The sequence below is a fragment of the Acipenser ruthenus genome, chromosome 30 (assembly GCF_902713425.1).
Source record: "Acipenser ruthenus chromosome 30, fAciRut3.2 maternal haplotype, whole genome shotgun sequence".
Lineage (NCBI taxonomy): Eukaryota > Metazoa > Chordata > Actinopteri > Acipenseriformes > Acipenseridae > Acipenser > Acipenser ruthenus.
The window spans coordinates 14,744,585-14,761,614 of NC_081218.1; the positions used below are offsets into that span (position 1 = coordinate 14,744,585).

The 17,030-nt window shown below is 49.2% G+C and overlaps 1 protein-coding gene across 1 annotated transcript; it reads right to left on the bottom strand.

Annotated features, from left to right (window-relative positions):
• Positions 1-32: 32 nt before the first annotated feature.
• Positions 33-16,615, bottom strand: LOC117965955 (importin-9). Its single transcript, XM_034911096.2, has 24 exons — positions 16,366-16,615; positions 14,633-14,694; positions 14,380-14,466; positions 13,960-14,161; positions 12,308-12,396; positions 11,689-11,775; positions 11,195-11,314; positions 10,695-10,795; positions 10,302-10,360; positions 9,736-9,887; positions 9,161-9,259; positions 8,922-9,028; positions 8,153-8,292; positions 7,788-7,947; positions 7,386-7,612; positions 6,943-7,091; positions 6,345-6,473; positions 5,807-6,082; positions 5,058-5,224; positions 4,845-4,978; positions 4,217-4,336; positions 3,381-3,494; positions 2,975-3,051; positions 33-2,260 (listed from the first exon to the last, which is right to left on the bottom strand). Exons 1-24 carry the CDS (start codon positions 16,529-16,531, stop codon positions 2,150-2,152), a joined length of 3,135 nt encoding a protein of 1,044 aa, XP_034766987.2. The 5' UTR covers positions 16,532-16,615; the 3' UTR covers positions 33-2,149.
• Positions 16,616-17,030: the final 415 nt, after the last annotated feature.

The window sequence follows — 17,030 nt, forward strand, 5'->3', positions numbered from 1 at the left end:
TGACAGCCGAACAATATTGCCTAAGAACAATGGTATTTCAAATTCTATTTATTGAACTGGATATTTCATTTGCAGCAACATACATAACCATTTGACATCAAATGCTCCATTTAGATTTTTAATTTCAAAACACGTGTAATGCTTCGTTTCAGAGTTGTGCAATATGGGTATAGTGTATAATATAGATTGTGATATGGTCAGTACTTCTTACAGACGGTACTGTTTCTCTATAGACCCTCCGATCTCCCCCCCTGCTGAAGGGATGCGTCATTATGAACCAACACTCCTAGTCACGTGGTGTACACGTCACTGTTTCTCCCACACCGATATGATTGTGTAATAGAACACCCTGCCATAGATGTGATGCAGTCATCTGAAGCGCCTGTGGCTTCTATCTATCAATATATCCCCACACACACACACACACACACACAGTTTGTTCACATTCCCACTTACACGTCCAGACCTGAAGGTCTTGAAAGCTTGCGATTTGTAATCTTCAAAAAATCGATTAATAATAAGAAAACAATTTCTTTTTTTCATTAATTTCTCTTTATTTTCCCCTCAAAAAAAAAAAAAAAAAAGACGGGGAACAAAAAGCAAAACAGGTGTCAGGTGACACCACACACTGCATTATGGATGTGATCATTTCAGAACCGCTCACTTCTCTTCAGATTTCATCATCAACGTCCTAAAAATGACACAGCAGAAGACTAACGGGGGCTTCATGTTCTGTCAAGCCGGTCCCCTCGTTGACACAACTGGGGGGGCCTGACTCCCAAACTGACCTCCCGATAACAACAGAGAGAGAAGTGCCAACCTAGGGGGGGAAGGAATGCTGTAGTCTTAACGCGCAAAACTACAATTCCCAGAGTGCTCAGCAACTTCCTGTATGAGCATGAGCACCAGACAGTGCTTTATATTATACAGCAGGAATTCACCCACAATGCAGCCACTTATCACAGCCCAGCTACACGCCTGTCATTTTAATTTTAACAGCCCATGTGTCTAATCTATGATCACACAGGACACAACTATGCAAGTAGTGTTTTGGGGCTAGGTCATGATATAAAAGTTGTGATCCCGACACACGGGCTGCAAAACGCCACTTGGTTTGGCGTGCGGATGGCGATAGTATCCAGGATGTTTCCATCGTGCCGCAGTTCATAAGTGGCACTCCAGTCGAACTAAAAAACAAGCTTCCCAGAATGAATTCGGAAAGGCATGACCGTACTGGAAGGGTTTAGCCTCTCCTAAATCGGACTGAATTACTTCGATCTAGGACAGCTGTGCTCAGGGTAGGACATCGAAGGATGCCATCCGTCTCACAACCGAGGGGAAATGTAGGGTAGGATCGACGACAGTCTGGAAAGAAACTACCTTGGCAATAACTCTAGGCTGAGAAGTTCATATTCTCATTGATCTAGCCTGTGATCGTGTACGTCCGCTATGCACCCCAATTAAAAACCCAATGCTAAAAGGAGACGGGCTGTACAAAATGCAGCAATGGCGACAACGTCCCTACAAGGTCTACAGAAGCTGGGTGAACGCACACAACCTCAACGCTCTGTTCGCCAAGGCAATCTGGGAGCTGTCTCTTTCTTTCCAGGATTTTGCAGACGGTGGTTGTTCGTAGTTTAAAAAGAGGTTTACAAAAGGTCCACAGATGAGGGCTAAACATCCTACACAGAGAGAGGTCCGTTTGGTCTTGGCAGGTTTCCAAGGTAGATGACCTCATAAACCATGCTGCTGATTCCCCCCCCCCCCCCCCCCTCCCCCAGGCTTCCCTATGCGTTGCACATGGCATTGCCCCCTTGCGTTAAAAGACTTCATCGAGACCTCTTTCAGAGACAGCTTTTTAAATTCTCCTCCAGAAGAAACAGACTGTCAAATCCCCCCCCCCCCCCCACCCCTCCAAAAAAATATCACCAGACCCCCGTACCACCTCCCTCGTTTCTAACAGCGCCGGTCCTCGTGAGGTCTTCCCTTACAGTCCTAAAAAATAAAATAAGGATGCTTTTATAAAAAAAAGAAGCTGGTGTTCTCTCGCGACAAACATGCTTGAGCACGGAGGAGGCCGGTCTGTGACGGATGGAGAAGGCGCCACAGTGAAACTTTCGGACAGGACGCAGGGGAAAGGGGCTGCTCTTTAGATGCCGATGGTTTGGAGGATTTTCCTCTCCGCTTCGTTCAAGTGGCCAGAGAACACGCTGCAGCAGGGCTGCTGTGCAAACTGCCGGAGGAAATCAGTCAGGTAGGCCTGGGAAAGGAAAGCAAGGGTAATGAGGCTGCGTTTTCACTACAGAGCTGCAACGGCTCACCGTTTATTATTATTATTATTATTATTATTCATTTATTAATTTGGGAGACGTCTTTATCAAAGCCGACTTACACCGGTGTTACAGGGCAGCACAGGGTTACAATGCAAGATTAATATTCAAATGCAGTGCAGTCTACAGTAAGTGCAAATAATACTACTCAAATACAATATGAAACGCAATTGCAAATTATATCTACAATGACATAGCGGTACTGCAATCATGCATTAGCTTGAGGAAACCCTATTACTTTTAGTTCATTTGTGTAAAAAAAATTCTATTTTCAAGAATTGAATGCTACAGAAATCCATCTGCATTCTCTTCTTGGCTGAGATTCTGATGTGTGTGTGTGTGTGTGTGTGTGTGTGTCAGTGTGTGGGTAACATATCCCTGTGCAGAACAGACACAGAAGTGCTTCAGGTCATCCTCAGATTCTTAGTTTAAATATTGGTGCTTAAAACGCTACACTGAATAAAATGTGCTAAATAAGGTCTTTCATTACAATTGGACACGCAGTTCCCTAGATGTGAATTTGACATGCAGATGTACAGACAGCTTCCACACAGCTGGATAAACGCTGATATAATGCAAATCGCGATATTCATGTATTGTATTCAGCTTTCTAGTGTGATAGGAGTGTCTGGGTAGCAATTTACCTGCATATCGATCTGATAAATTGGATCTTTAAGTGCGTCTGGGTCTTCCTCTTCATCATCTTCATAGTAATCTTCATCTGGCATAGCAATACATTAAACAATCAAACATGAAATCATTCGGAGAGAGACAAGTGTTTCAGTGAAGATTTTAAATACATTGCGTGTGTGTGCGGTAGAGTTGAGGCAGGAGACGGAACTAAAAATAACTAATAAAAATCACTAACTGGCAATTGCTTTTTTTAAGCTCAGTTGAACATAGCAATATAAAAATAAAGCTGTGTGAGAAATTAATCTTCATACCGGGATCGCAGTTTTATCATGTGTCTGGGTCCTGTCAACAAATCTGAACGCTCATGTGCTTATATTCACAGTAATACGGTAGCTCTCGCAGAGGCCGGTTCCTTACCGTATTTATTGGAAGAGAGGAGGTCTGACAGCAGCTGCCCCGCCAGTCCATCATCATCCTCCTCATCATCATCTTCCTCATCGTGATCCTGGTCTTCCCACATGTCATTGGACTCTGCAGTCAAGCAGAGAGGGGGAAAAAAGCTTCCCTCAGTCAGCAACATGTGCTTACAATGCCCTCCGTGTCTGCCAAGGCCTTCACACCAAAACAGGACCGGCAGGATTCACTGTGCATCAAAGAACCGCGATCCTTTCTTTCCGTGACATATCGCAATACCGGCATGCGTTTGTATCGTGATACAACTGCTTATTGTAGATCACCAAGTGGTTACTGAATGAAGAGCAAAGTGTATTTCATTGCTGGTGTGAAGGATACGCGTTCCATTGAATTCTTGTCTTAACAAAACAGCCCATCATTAAATGGTATTATTCTGTATCATACAGATCTTGCAATACATTGCATTGCACCCTGCATAGCAGGACATCGGGGTACCGTTACACCCCAAGTGATCTGCACCGTTTGTGATGGAAAACAAACTAATCAAACTCCAAAAATGCAAGTAACTACCCAGACAAAACTTCAAGATACTGTAAATGACTGCAACACGCATGCAAAAGACTGGAAAAGACTGAACGAATGCTAGAGATGGAAACTCCCATTGCATCCAGTCTGACCCATTCCTGGTTGAGTTTAATAAAACACACTCGAGCTTGTTACCTACACACCGTGGCTAATCAAGCTCTTGGTAAAACCTGGAACGGGTGACACTGCAATGCAATAGGAGTCTTACTTCCTCCCCTGTGTTGTGGTTCAGGTGTCGGGTCTGGCTTGCCTACCTTGACTCCAGTCTCCGGCTGCTGTCCTGGACGAGTTGGCCTCCACCACAGAGGAGAGCTCGTTGATAATCAGCTTGAAGATCTTCACCAGCAGGGGAATGCTGGTCCAGCGCTCGGGATCTGACAGCGCAAGGACGGGAGAAAACCAGTAAGCAACACCCAACCGGACAGAAGATCGTGCCCTTCTACTGGGCAGCACAGTCCGGACAAGAACGGGATCACCAACCGGAAACACAATCACAAGAATCAGAATACTCCCATTAACTGGGAATATTGAGACTACATGAAATGAAGACTAACTATATTAAATCGCCAATGCATTAATCAATTCCTATGTAATATGCAACACAGGCTGGATCAGCGATGTACCTATTGAACAGCTGGGTACAGGGGATGCATACTGACAGCGATGCCAGTAAGGCACACCTGATCCACTAGATGGCGCTGGCTCTTAAACCGAAACAGATACTGATCTGGCATGAGTTGCAGATCGTCCGTGGGTAAAGAGAATCTGGCAGGTGCTGCTCATAGAAACAAATGCAAATTCAAAATATAGAAATCTGAATGACCGGAAACGTAATAAAAACGGGCAAGACGGTACTAAAAACCATTTCCAAACAAATCTTACTCTTGGCCGTTTTTGACCTGGTGCGGATCCCTTCGTTGGGGTTGAAGATCTCATCTCCCTTCACCAGGATCTCCTGCAGCCGCTTGTCGTTCGTGTTGATGCCGTGCTGCAGCAGCTTGCAGAGGGCCACAGTGCTGAGGGAGGAGGAGGAGAGACCGGGTCAGACACTCCCTGCGCTGCTCACAACACTAACACAGCTCAGCTCTACTCTACCTGACTTTCCCCTCGTATTGCCCATAGAAGAGGTGCTGTCTGTTCATCCACTCCGACATGACGAACTCCAGGGCTGGCTTCCCTGTGGGGCCAGGCAGACTGCACAGGAACTCGAGCAGGGGCTCCACCTGAGAGTGCACCAGGTGAGCAAACACCATGATCAGGGACTGGAGAGAGAGCAAGAGCGAGAGGGAGAGAGAGCGAGCAAGAGAGAGAGAGGGAGAGAGCAAGAGGGAGCGTGACACGTCGGTACACTGCAGCTCCAAAACACACACTTCATCAACTTCAGTAACGTTAAGCTTGGCCTCTTTTTATCATTCCCTCTGTTTTCAATCTGCTGCGCGCAGCGCTCCAGATAAGGTTTTGGGTCACCGAGTAATTTAGACACTATGTGAGCAAAATGTATTTTGGGGGAGTAAAATGACCACAAAGTCACGAGTCCTTTCAGTAACTACAGTACATACTTTAATGCTAACTTATGGGGGTATGCATTAGCTTCAGCCTTACGTTTGAACTGTAATTTGACTTAACTCCTGAACAAAAACTATAAGTCTTCCTCCTCCCCACTTTTCCCATGTTTATTTCAACAGTGCCAAAAGCAGAGTAAGTCAGATGGCAATGTAGCCCCAGAGCGCTCTGCAAGCAGTCACCCTCCCCTACAGACTCACTCAGCCAATAAAAAACACAGCCACACATTTCAGAACATTCCCGCGACAGCAGTGACTACGTGTGAAGAGCGCGGGACACACCTGCATGACGCTGAGCGTCTCTGCCTGCTGCATCTTGCTGAGGACGGCTCGGAGGATCTGGTCCAGGTTGTCTCCCAGCTGCGTGCCCGCCCTGGCGATGAGCGTGGAGACCAGCCTGCCCACGAAGGTGGCCGTGAACTCGGAGGTGCGCGGGTCCAGCAGCTGGCTCACCACCTGCATCACGTACCAGAGCCCGCTGTGGCCCTGCTCGTCGTGCCACAGGCCCACCTGCTCCAGAGCCACGGAGACATAGGCTCTGAGACACTCTCCGCCGTTCTGAGAAAGAAAGGCTTGCTGATCAAAACGCAGACAACGAAGCAATCCCAGTGCACCTCACCCAGCATGTGTGTAACACTTCTACCAGTACAGACACACAGCCTCTCTCACTAAAGCAGAATCAATTTCAGGCGGGGGTCCTCAGTCACGTCATGGGGGGACGGGACCTTGACCCAAGGGGAGTCTGGGAACCCCTACATTACTTTACCACAGGGTGGTTGAGAGCGTGTGTGATCGTGGCTCGGTTGCCCTGGTGCTCTACCTGCATGGTGGCGTGGTCATCGGTGCGCAGGGTGCACTGAGCCACCACAGGGAACGCCTGGCAGACCAGCAGCTCCGACAGGGGGGGCTTGGTGTTCCGCACCACTGTGGTCAGGATATCGATCGCGGTCTGCAAACAACACATCGTGTCAGAACAGTCTGAACCTTCCAGCACCGAGCAACGTTACTGCAGGACCTCCCTAAGAGAAATCTAAATGTTTCACTGTCTTCTAATAAATAAATAAACAGCTACTGTTGTTGATAGAGATCTATATTCGTACTAGTTAGTTGTGGTTAGCAATAGCGGTAAAGATATAGAGCTAGTTAGTAATATAGTTCACTGGTCTGTTTTTTATTTCCTATACTGCTAGAGCAGTCTGCAAACAGGAGTCAGTGAGACTTTACAGCTTGTCCTGACAGTAAATAAAACTAAGAGTTCTTGTAAAGGCAACAGTAATGAAGTTCTCCCGCTCTACTCCCTGTTTTTATAACACCACCCATTGAAAACCTACAAAACGAGATGGAGCTTATTGTAGAAGGGGATTGGCTAGCGATGCAGCCCCCCCCCCTCTGCCCAGGGAGCTCGCCCCCATACTCACGGAGCACAGTCCGGAGGGGATCTTGTCTGACGGAGCCTGCATGATGCTGACCAGCGTTGGGATGAGTCTCATCTGCATGGGACCCTGGCAGGCTTCAATCTGAGCCAACTCCTTGAAGATATCCTGGGCCAGCGAGGCCACCACAGGGTCTACCAGAGAGAAACAGCGCAGAACCATTAACAAACCAGGGCAGAAACCACTACCCCACACGCAGGATTCAATGCACGCTGTGGGAATACGCGGTCACTGCAACCGCAGTGCAGCGGCCAAAGAAAACTCCAGCACACACGGTCAGAACCGCACTGCTGAAGTGAGTAAATGACTCAGCATTTGTTATCGGTCTAAAATAAAACTAGGGAGGGGGTGATGCTCGGGAAATAGTGCTTTAATAAGAGACAGGCAGACAGACAGAGACAGACAGACAGGCAGGCAGGCCCCCTCACCGTTACTGTACTTCAGGAAGATGGCGATGGTGAGGGGGCAGATCTTGTTCTCTGCACTGGAGGTGAAGGCAGGGTCCACAGTGCACACGATGCACAGGGTCTCCATGACCAGAGTGAGCACCTCCGAGCTGAACTGGGCGGCCAGCTGAATCAGCCCGTCCAGGATACTGGGCAGGAAGGGCTGCAGGACTTGAGTGCACTCTGAGATCTTGAGCTGGTCACAGTACCTGAGGGGAGGCAGGCAGACAGGCGAGAGAGCGTCACCACTGAGACTGCACAATCTCACACATGCATCCCTCGTAAGCTGAACCCTTTCCTCTAGAAATCTCTTAAAAGTGTGAACACACAGCCGATGTGCGTGTCAGGGAGTTTGCTCGCTGCTGCTCCTCCTCGCTCACTCACCCCCAGATCGCCCTCACAGCGGAGATCCTGACAGAGGGAGACTGGCTCTCGTGCATCCCGCTGACCGTGGCCTGGAGAAACTGCTGGATGAGCTCCGGAGACATGGCTGCAGTGAAGCGACTGGCCGCCCACAGAGCCCGGCCCAGGAGAAAGGGAGATACTGCCATGGAGAGAGTATCCTCGTTAGTGACTGGACTGCACTATCACCCTGAACAAACAGAGACACCTCACACACACACACACACACACACTGGGGCTGGTCAGGAGGGAGACAAATAATCATTATAAACCACGTTTCAGAGGCTCGCAGGAAGAGTATCCATGCTTGACCCTTGATGGAATAGGGGGGGGATGCTAGGACTGACCGGAGAGATTGAGGTCAGCCAGGACGACGCTGGTCAGGAAGCCATGCATGTCAAACTGGATGCGTCCCGTCTTCACATTCTCAGTGATGATGCTCTTCACTGAGCCCAGAGCCAGCATGCAGGCTTCATGTATCTTCCACCTGCAGCAACAGCACCAACACACAGGTCAACACTGGAGTCTGCACTCTTAAGAGGGGCGACACCAAGGGCTCCTTCCACTAAGCAGCTCTAGATATCAGCCTGCTAAACCCAATTCACGGCCATGAAGAAAATAACACATTCTCCCTTTAAATCATGCACAGTGCATCTCTACTAAACTTTATCCTTCCGTCTTAAACTGTTTTTTGAAACCGCTAAAGGTAAGTTTGCTAGCAGTGCGTTGTGAAACCGGCCCCTGGAGCAGACACTCTTACCAGGCTGAAAACGCTCCTTCAATTGAGTGAAAGATCCCAGTACAAGTGAAGCGTGGTTGAACACCAGTATAGGTCCCCAACAGTGGGAACTCCAGTAATTCTAGGGGTGTGATGATTGTGTATCGATGAGTCATGCTTTCTTTATGAGGTATGCTAATGCTATGGACATGACAACACTGTGAACAATCTCAGTTGAGTATTCTGGATACATATTTTAATTTAAAAAAAATATATCATTAATTATCATGCAGTACCGGATGTCAGCTTTTGTAAAACCTGAAAATAGAATGCTGAGGAGAGGTCAGAGTGCACAGGAGTCATGTGACTAACTCTCTCGCTCTCTCGCTCGCTCTCACCAGTGCTCGCTGCCCGAGTTTTTGGCCTGCTCGGCTTCTTGTAGGTGGCGGGTGGCAGCCGCTGCCAACGCCACAGCGCTCTCATTCTGGAACTCCGTGGAGACGGCCTGGCGCAGGGAGAGACGGACATGCAGTCGTTATTCACACTGAAACCTGGGTCAGGTGCCGGGCAGCGCTAGGACACTGGAACCGGTCTGCACACAAAACACAAGAGAATGCAGAGACTGCACTCCTCTTACCAGCAGCAGATCCTGAGCGGAAATCCGAACCGAATAGGAGAAGGTGTCGTCATCCTCGTCTTCGACAAACTGCTGCGGATTGGCAGTCCACACTTTAATCTGTGACAAGGAGGCAAGCGTGGGAGTCAGTGTCTGAGATAGACAACCCGCAGTGACGCAAGACCCTTTAACTGCTTCCTGCCTCGTTTCTTCAGCGCGAACGTTACGTATCGAAGGTGGAAACGAATCCAAACCAGAACCTTCGATATATCCCCTCTCTGTTTAAAACTGCTGTCGCATCGATCAGAATCACTGATTAAGAAATTAACAGAAGATTAACAGTGACAGATGAGAATGCTGAACAGACAAGTGCATGTCTGCAAATACCCCATGGTGGTTCCACAGTAAATACTTCACTTGTGCCGGTCCCTGGGAGGCAACGTTCCCCTCTCCTAACCCTGGTCTGCTCTGACAGAGTGCCCCCCCAGTTCAGCTGTGGCCCCTGCTCCTCCTCACCTGGTCCTCTGTGATCTGCATGTACAGGATGGCTCTGACAGTGCCCCCCCAGTTCAGCTGTGGCCCCTGCTCCTCCTCACCTGGTCCTCTGTGATCTGCATGTACAGGATGATGTAGTAGATGAGATCCGGGAGAGCCTTCTTCACCGTACTTTTGAATTTCTTGTTCTCCAGTAAGGTGTGCACGAACTCGAAGATGCTGAACACCAGGTTCTCAAAGCCCAGGACTTCACCTGCAGAGCAAGCACAGCGAGGGATCAACCTCCACAAAACACTGGAGCCCTGCGGCTTTACCACCCCTCCCGGGACACTCCAGCAAGCACTGGGCATGAAACAGGGCAAACCAATACCAGATTGCAAAGGGTTACCGCAGCAACTGCAGCACCTGCAGATTTCATCCTTACTCCAGCATACTGGAATATTTAATCTTAATTTCCTTTAGTCTACAGAGCTGAACAAGTATGCATGCTCCAAGTGTCTCTACAGATAGTGCTGTACATTGCACATCTCTCATGTTCGTATACCTTTAACAAGATCACAAAGAACTATGTATTTTACAAGCACTTGTTACATATATTTATAATGAGAGCGCCCACTGGTATCTGAATCCAGCCCTAGCACATAATAATCTCGTTGCGTTGACTAACCATCAGAGTCTATGGGGTCATCCACCTCTTCAGTGTAATTCACCTCCGTCCGCACATAGGTACAGCCAGGGGGGTCAAGGAGCACAACGGGACCCCAGTCTCCCCAAACCGCTACACCCCGCTTCCTTCTACTTTCCAAACCTCAGCCACTAGAAATCTACGGTGCTTGCCAAAGGGAACATGTTAGTCTGGGCTTGGCACAAACTCCAGTTTACTACCATCGTCTGAAAAAACTACCGAAGAGCAGCTTTGGAACTCCTTGTCGAAGCATCATCTAAACAAAACCGCTACAACGACTGAGAAAAAGAAACCGCATGAAACAGGAAACGTCCCGTTACTTGAATGTGGCTGTGACAGCGGGCTGCTGTCCCTGATACTCTAGTGCAAGGATATAAAGCAGTGCTCTCAGTGAGCGTGTTCCACACTATAGGAAGGATCTGCTGCATGGAGGACACCATGTGCTTGGGGAAATTCTTCACCAGTGCCGTCACCGCCTGCATTGGGAGGGGAAGAGGAGAGCAAGGGTTAGGGCTTGAAACCTGGACCAATCAGAGCATGCGAATGAACCACTGCTTACAGATCTTAGAAGTGCCATACAACACTGGAGTGTAGTAACCGTCCACCCCAAAAGACAAAACGATTAGATTAATAGAAACGTAACGACTAAAGCGATTCGTCTTTAAACCCCCCCCCCCCCTAATTAAAATATACAGAAACCTACTGTATAACGGAGACAAGCACGTGAATGTGAGGATCACTGCGCTGGGCCCGTCCCACAAGGGTAGGCAACGCTGCCACCCCCAGTGCTCCACCCTAAATCTCCTTAACGAACCTCTTATTCTACCTGTGAACGCTGCACTGCTGCGCTCGAACAGGAGATCGGGTGAGATTACCTTCAGGACTTCCATCTTCAAGCCGCTGTCCGAGGAGGGCCCATCTGGCATCTGCAGAGCCTGGACGAAGGCTTCTGTGAACTGCTGGACCACGGGGAAGATGAGTGCCCTCGCGGCCCCCTGCGGAGCGAGGCAAGGCAAGTGAGTCCCCAGCACAGGCTGCTGATCCCACAGCTAGCAGGGCTCACACGAGTAACCTGACACAGGAGCAGCATCATGAACTGAAACACAACCAGGTGTGCAGCTCTGCCCAAAAGCCTTGCATCACCCTGCAGAATTCACCAATACTGCTTCATGAAGTCGAAAATGTTTTTTTTTTTTTTTTTTTAAATGATCCTAAAGTTCACAGGAATGCAAACCCCTTTAATATTAAGCCATGGTTCAACTACAGTCGCAATGATGCTGTAATTGCAATTAATTACATGTGATACCAACTGTGACTGAGCCCACATCACATGAATAAAGCATGAGTGGGAGACTGCCCACAGTATTACCTTCTCCACTTCGTCAATGGCGCAGATCAGGTTGGCACAAGTGGTGAAGATCTCGACGGCCCTGGACCGCGTGCGAATGCTGTAGACCTGAGGAACAAGACTGATCCCTTAGCGATTCAAACACACAGACACACACACTGGGTCAGATCAGGCTGTGCACTGCAATTACATCCAACCCCCAGTGCCAGCCAGCACAGACGTTTCACAAGGAAACACTACGTGATCCGGCATTTGACTTGCGTTGGTTAAATGTTATTGGATTTCACATACAGCATTCAGTTAGCGGGTTACAGTGCAACAGCATGGAAATGAATGCAAAATCTGCATATAAAATAACTTTGATTAAACGTTGAGTAAAATACTAAGCTGTTCAGGGGTTTATTGATGCTTAAACGTTTACAACCTTAGATTTTAAAAAATTATATATAATATTTATTTATTTTTTCCTCAAGACATTTTCTTTTTTGGTTTCCATTTTCAGCAGTTTTCAATTGAGAGTTCTGACTCGCTTTTTAAAACAAGGTTAAGATCCTAATGTTATTAGTATCGGCACATCTGCCTTATTCCCATCACTGTGATATTAATATTCCAAACCCTCCGTCCTCCCTGGGGCTCCTACCTCTGCCATGGTGAAGATCTTGTACATCTCAGGAAGAATGACTGGAGCTACCAGAGGCATCTGAGTGTCTGTCACCTCCCGGGTAAACTCTGCAAAACACCACAAGAGGGCACTGTGACACACTTCCACTCTCACAGTCATAGAATAAACAAATTACACTAAAAAATACACAGTGGTACAGTAGCTCAGGGAGGCTTGGTGAGCTCTCCTCTGAAGAGGGCAGTGATGATGTCACTCATGCACACACACAGTGGTACAGTAGCTCAGGGAGGCTTGGTGAGCTCTCCTCTGAGGGGGGGCAGTGATGATGTCACTCATGCACACACACAGTGGTACAGTAGCTCAGGGAGGCTTGGTGAGCTCTCCTCTGAAGAGGGCAGTGATGATGTCACTCATGCACACACACAGTGGTACAGTAGCTCAGGGAGGCTTGGTGAGCTCTCCTCTGAAGAGGGCAGTGATGATGTCACTCATGCACACACACAGTGGTACAGTAGCTCAGGGAGGCTTGGTGAGCTCTCCTCTGAAGAGGGCAGTGATGATGTCACTCATGCACACACAGTGGAACAGCAGCTCAGGGAGGCTTGGTGAGCTCTCCTCTGAAGAGGGCAGTGATGATGTCACTCATGCACACACACACAGTGGTACAGCAGCTCAGGGAGGCATGGTGAGCTCTCCTCTGAAGAGGGCAGTGATGATGTCACTCATGCACACACACAGTGGTACAGTAGCTCAGGGAGGCTTGGTGAGCTCTCCTCTGAAGAGGGCAGTGATGATGTCACTCATGCACACACACAGTGGTACAGTAGCTCAGGGAGGCTTGGTGAGCTCTCCTCTGAAGAGGGCAGTGATGATGTCACTCATGCACACACACAGTGGTACAGCAGCTCAGGGAGGCTTGGTGAGCTCTCCTCTGAAGAGGGCAGTGATGATGTCACTCATGCACACACACAGTGGTACAGTAGCTCAGGGAGGCTTGGTGAGCTCTCCTCTGAGGGGGGGCAGTGATGATGTCACTCATGCACACACACAGTGGTACAGTAGCTCAGGGAGGCTTGGTGAGCTCTCCTCTGAAGAGGGCAGTGATGATGTCACTCATGCACACACACAGTGGTACAGTAGCTCAGGGAGGCTTGGTGAGCTCTCCTCTGAAGAGGGCAGTGATGATGTCACTCATGCACACACACAGTGGTACAGTAGCTCAGGGAGGCTTGGTGAGCTCTCCTCTGAAGAGGGCAGTGATGATGTCACTCATGCACACACACAGTGGTACAGTAGCTCAGAGAGGCTTGGTGAGCTCTCCTCTGAAGAGGGCAGTGATGATGTCACTCATGCACACACACAGTGGTACAGTAGCTCAGGGAGGCTTGGTGAGCTCTCCTCTGAGAGGGCAGTGATGATGTCACTCATGCACACACACAGTGGTACAGCAGCTCAGGGAGGCTTGGTGAGCTCTCCTCTGAAGAGGGCAGTGATGATGTCACTCATGCACACACACAGTGGTACAGCAGCTCAGGGAGGCTTGGTGAGCTCTCCTCTGAAGAGGGCAGTGATGATGTCACTCATGCACACACAGTGGTACAGTAGCTCAGGGAGGCTTGGTGAGCTCTCCTCTGAGGTGATGATGTCGCTCGCGGGGGGAGGGTGTGTACCTGTGAGCACTCTCATGGCTCCGTGCACCGCGTTCACGTCCCCACTGACCAGCATCTCCATGAGCAGGTTGAACAGCCGTGGCCAGGCCTCGGGCCAGTCCCAGTGGGCGATGGCCGAGATGGCGTACGCCACGCTGGAGCGCACCTTGCTGATCGACTCCCGCAGGCCGCTCGGAAGCAGCTCCCGGATGGCTCCTTTAGCCTGCGAGCCAGACAGGACACAAAACAGGAAGGTGAAAGACTGCCTGGTGCGTGCACAGCGCCTGCAAACCGATTCTTATAAACACATGCGAGCATGGATCGGGCTCAGTACTGGATGTATTCGTGCACTACAGAGACATGTTTCCTGCCATCACTTGGAACGAAATCGAACATGGATTTGAAAGCAGAGCCCGTTTCATCCCTCATTCCAGTCCTTACCCTGTCCGTGGTCTCCGGCGGCCTGAATTTCTCAGACTGAGCGCACCAGTGAGTCTCCACATACTGCTTCAGGATCACAGACGCCAGCTGTGGAAACAGAAGCACACATGAACCTCCGAAGGGCTGCAGGCTGCTACCCAGGGAGGGGGCTGCGGGCTGCTACCCAGGGAGGGGGCTGCAGGCTGCTACCCAGGGAGGGGGCTGCAGGCTGCTACCCAGGGAGGGGGCTGCAGGCTGCTTCTGTGGGACTCACCTGTCTAATAGCGAGGGCTCCCTGGGGGTTGACCGTCAGCTCCGCCAGGTGCACTCCAAACTCTGAGGGGGGAAAGCAAAGCAGTCAGACCGCAGTCACACTGGTAACCAACACACACACACACACACACACACACTCTCCTTCAGTGAGTCACAGAGATGACAGTGCTGCACATCGGAGATCCTCACAGTGAACGGAAATGCAGAACAAGCACGTTCTAGGGAGTTGCTTTTCTTAAAAATCCTTAGCTCAGAATTCATACGCACAGGCCTATATTCCCTTCCTTGTTTATTACAATCCAAAAGGGCCAGCCTGCGCAGCCAGTTTCACTCAAGACAGTTTCCACACCGAAACGCAGAAAGCATTACTTTTCATACAAAACTTGACCCAGGTCACAGCGAGGCAGCCAACCACCACTGAATGGATGCGAGCGCCTGGGATGGGAGCACAGAGCACACCACAGGCTGTGGCTCTACGATGAGCACATGAACGCCACCGACAAACAGCAGGTACTCAGAGACTGTGCCGATCCCCTCCAATGATCCAGTCTCCACTGTGCAGCGCGGGGCTGTGTGTGCGACAGCACTGCGCATCAGACAATGGGAGTGCTGGGTTCAGTGACTGCACAGGCTGTCTGCACTGCATCACAATACAGGACCAGCAAGCCCTAAATCACAATGCACTATAATGATGGAGCCTTAAGCCCTTGGAGCTATACATCAGACACTGGGGCAACGCTAACATTCACAAGCCCCCATTACAATGGAGCGCATGGTCTTAGTAGTAAATTATCAGATTTACCGAGGTCTTTTCAGACCACGTTTTGCACAAGGAAATTCATCTCTCGCTAGATTCCCAACAGCAAATTCAAATAGCATTTTGCACATTTCACAAACGCAGCTGCAATTGGCGAATTTTTAATTCCATGTTTAAAATCCTGTTGCGTGTTTTCTGTACGATTCTCTACTGGTACTTTACAGCGTTGGGTTAGTAGTCATTTAAATAACCCGTTTTTTTTTTTTTAGCAGATTAATCTGTCTTCTTAGACCAGTCTATTCACAGATACCCTCGTTACAAAGTCACTCAACTGAATAATAAACGGGTTGATTGTTTGAGGGGGTAAAAAGTACTTGATAAGGGATCAAGTTCATGAAATTACAATTTAGGAAACTAGTGTGTTACAGATTACAGGGCTGAAGTTTACAGAAACGGTCCATGATTTTTTTTATTTATTTTTGGTTGTCACTTGGCGTTTATGCCAAGTGACAACCACGCGAGATCTATCCTTACCTCAGACAGGAGCATCAGCGCCCATGAGATACCACGGCAGATTCCAGCAGTTTTCTTACCTGTCTTTCTATGGATTTATATGTCAAATAAAACTACAAGGACGGCTTGCAATGCAATCCTCTGAACAATTCTCACCAATACCCAAACGGCACGGAAAAATAACGGCATGTCTACGATGTGTGGACAAAACACACGTCTCGGATGAGACTAACCCACTTGACAATGTTTCTCGTTTACAAATCGTTGTGAAAACGCAACAGGGGTCCGGCTTGATTTATTCGACAGCTTGTGACACGGCGTGTCGCATATTACCACGATGAAGTAGTTCGCCGAGCCGCTCGGTGTACAGCGAGTGCAATCCCAGCACACTGCCCCCCATCCCGGCCTGTGCTGTGCACCGACACGGCTTTCAATTCACATGGAGTGCGCCTCTCAACACTCACCCTCCGTCACCTCCAGCACTTTAACCTGCTCCTCGGCTGCAGCCCTCAGTTCTTGAACCGGAGACAGGATCGCTGTCAGCGTCTCCATCAGCGCCTCTTTGAGTCCCTGCTGGACCGGGCCAGCAGCAGAACCAGAGCCGGGACCCGTACCGCTTATGCCCGCCATCTTCAGCCTGAGCGCCTCAGCCGTGCTACACCGGAGCGCGCCAATGCACGGACCGGCGACGAGGCGAGCAAGAGCGCAGACTGCAGCCGTTCATTTTCAACGCTACTGTGGTGCAGCGCCATCTGTAGGCGCGGAGGAGACACGGCAGCGCGGTTATAATCCCCCTAGTCCCTCATAAACCATACAAATGAGAGACTGTAAACGTTTACACCTATATACATGAAACTGAGATTTTAATAACAGAAATACTGGTACACCAGAGTGTAACCATGAACTTGCTCCCAGCACATATAAGTACTAATGCCACAATCGGTTATATATATGCGGGGGGGGGGGGGGGGGCAAGATTAACGGTTACACAATGGTGTGCCACCTGTACTGTAGAGAAGACATGCTTGAGAGCTCTATTGAGGTCACACGAGTGCTTTAAAATGTTTAAAAAGTCATTAAGCTGTGATGACTGTAATATTTCATGCCAGTGCAAAGCAGCTCTCTCAAT

Excerpts from the sequence above, each read along its gene's own strand:
- LOC117965955 (XM_034911096.2), bottom strand. The coding sequence starts at position 16,531 with ATGGCGGGCATAAGCGGTACGGGTCCCGGCTCTGGTTCTGCTGCTGGC. Across the intron at positions 11,776-12,307 it reads AGATCTTCACCATGGCAGAG|GTCTACAGCATTCGCACGCG; the intron begins GTAGGAGCCCCA and ends CTTGTTCCTCAG. Across the intron at positions 11,315-11,688 it reads CCATTGACGAAGTGGAGAAG|GGGGCCGCGAGGGCACTCAT; the intron begins GTAATACTGTGG and ends CTCGCTCCGCAG.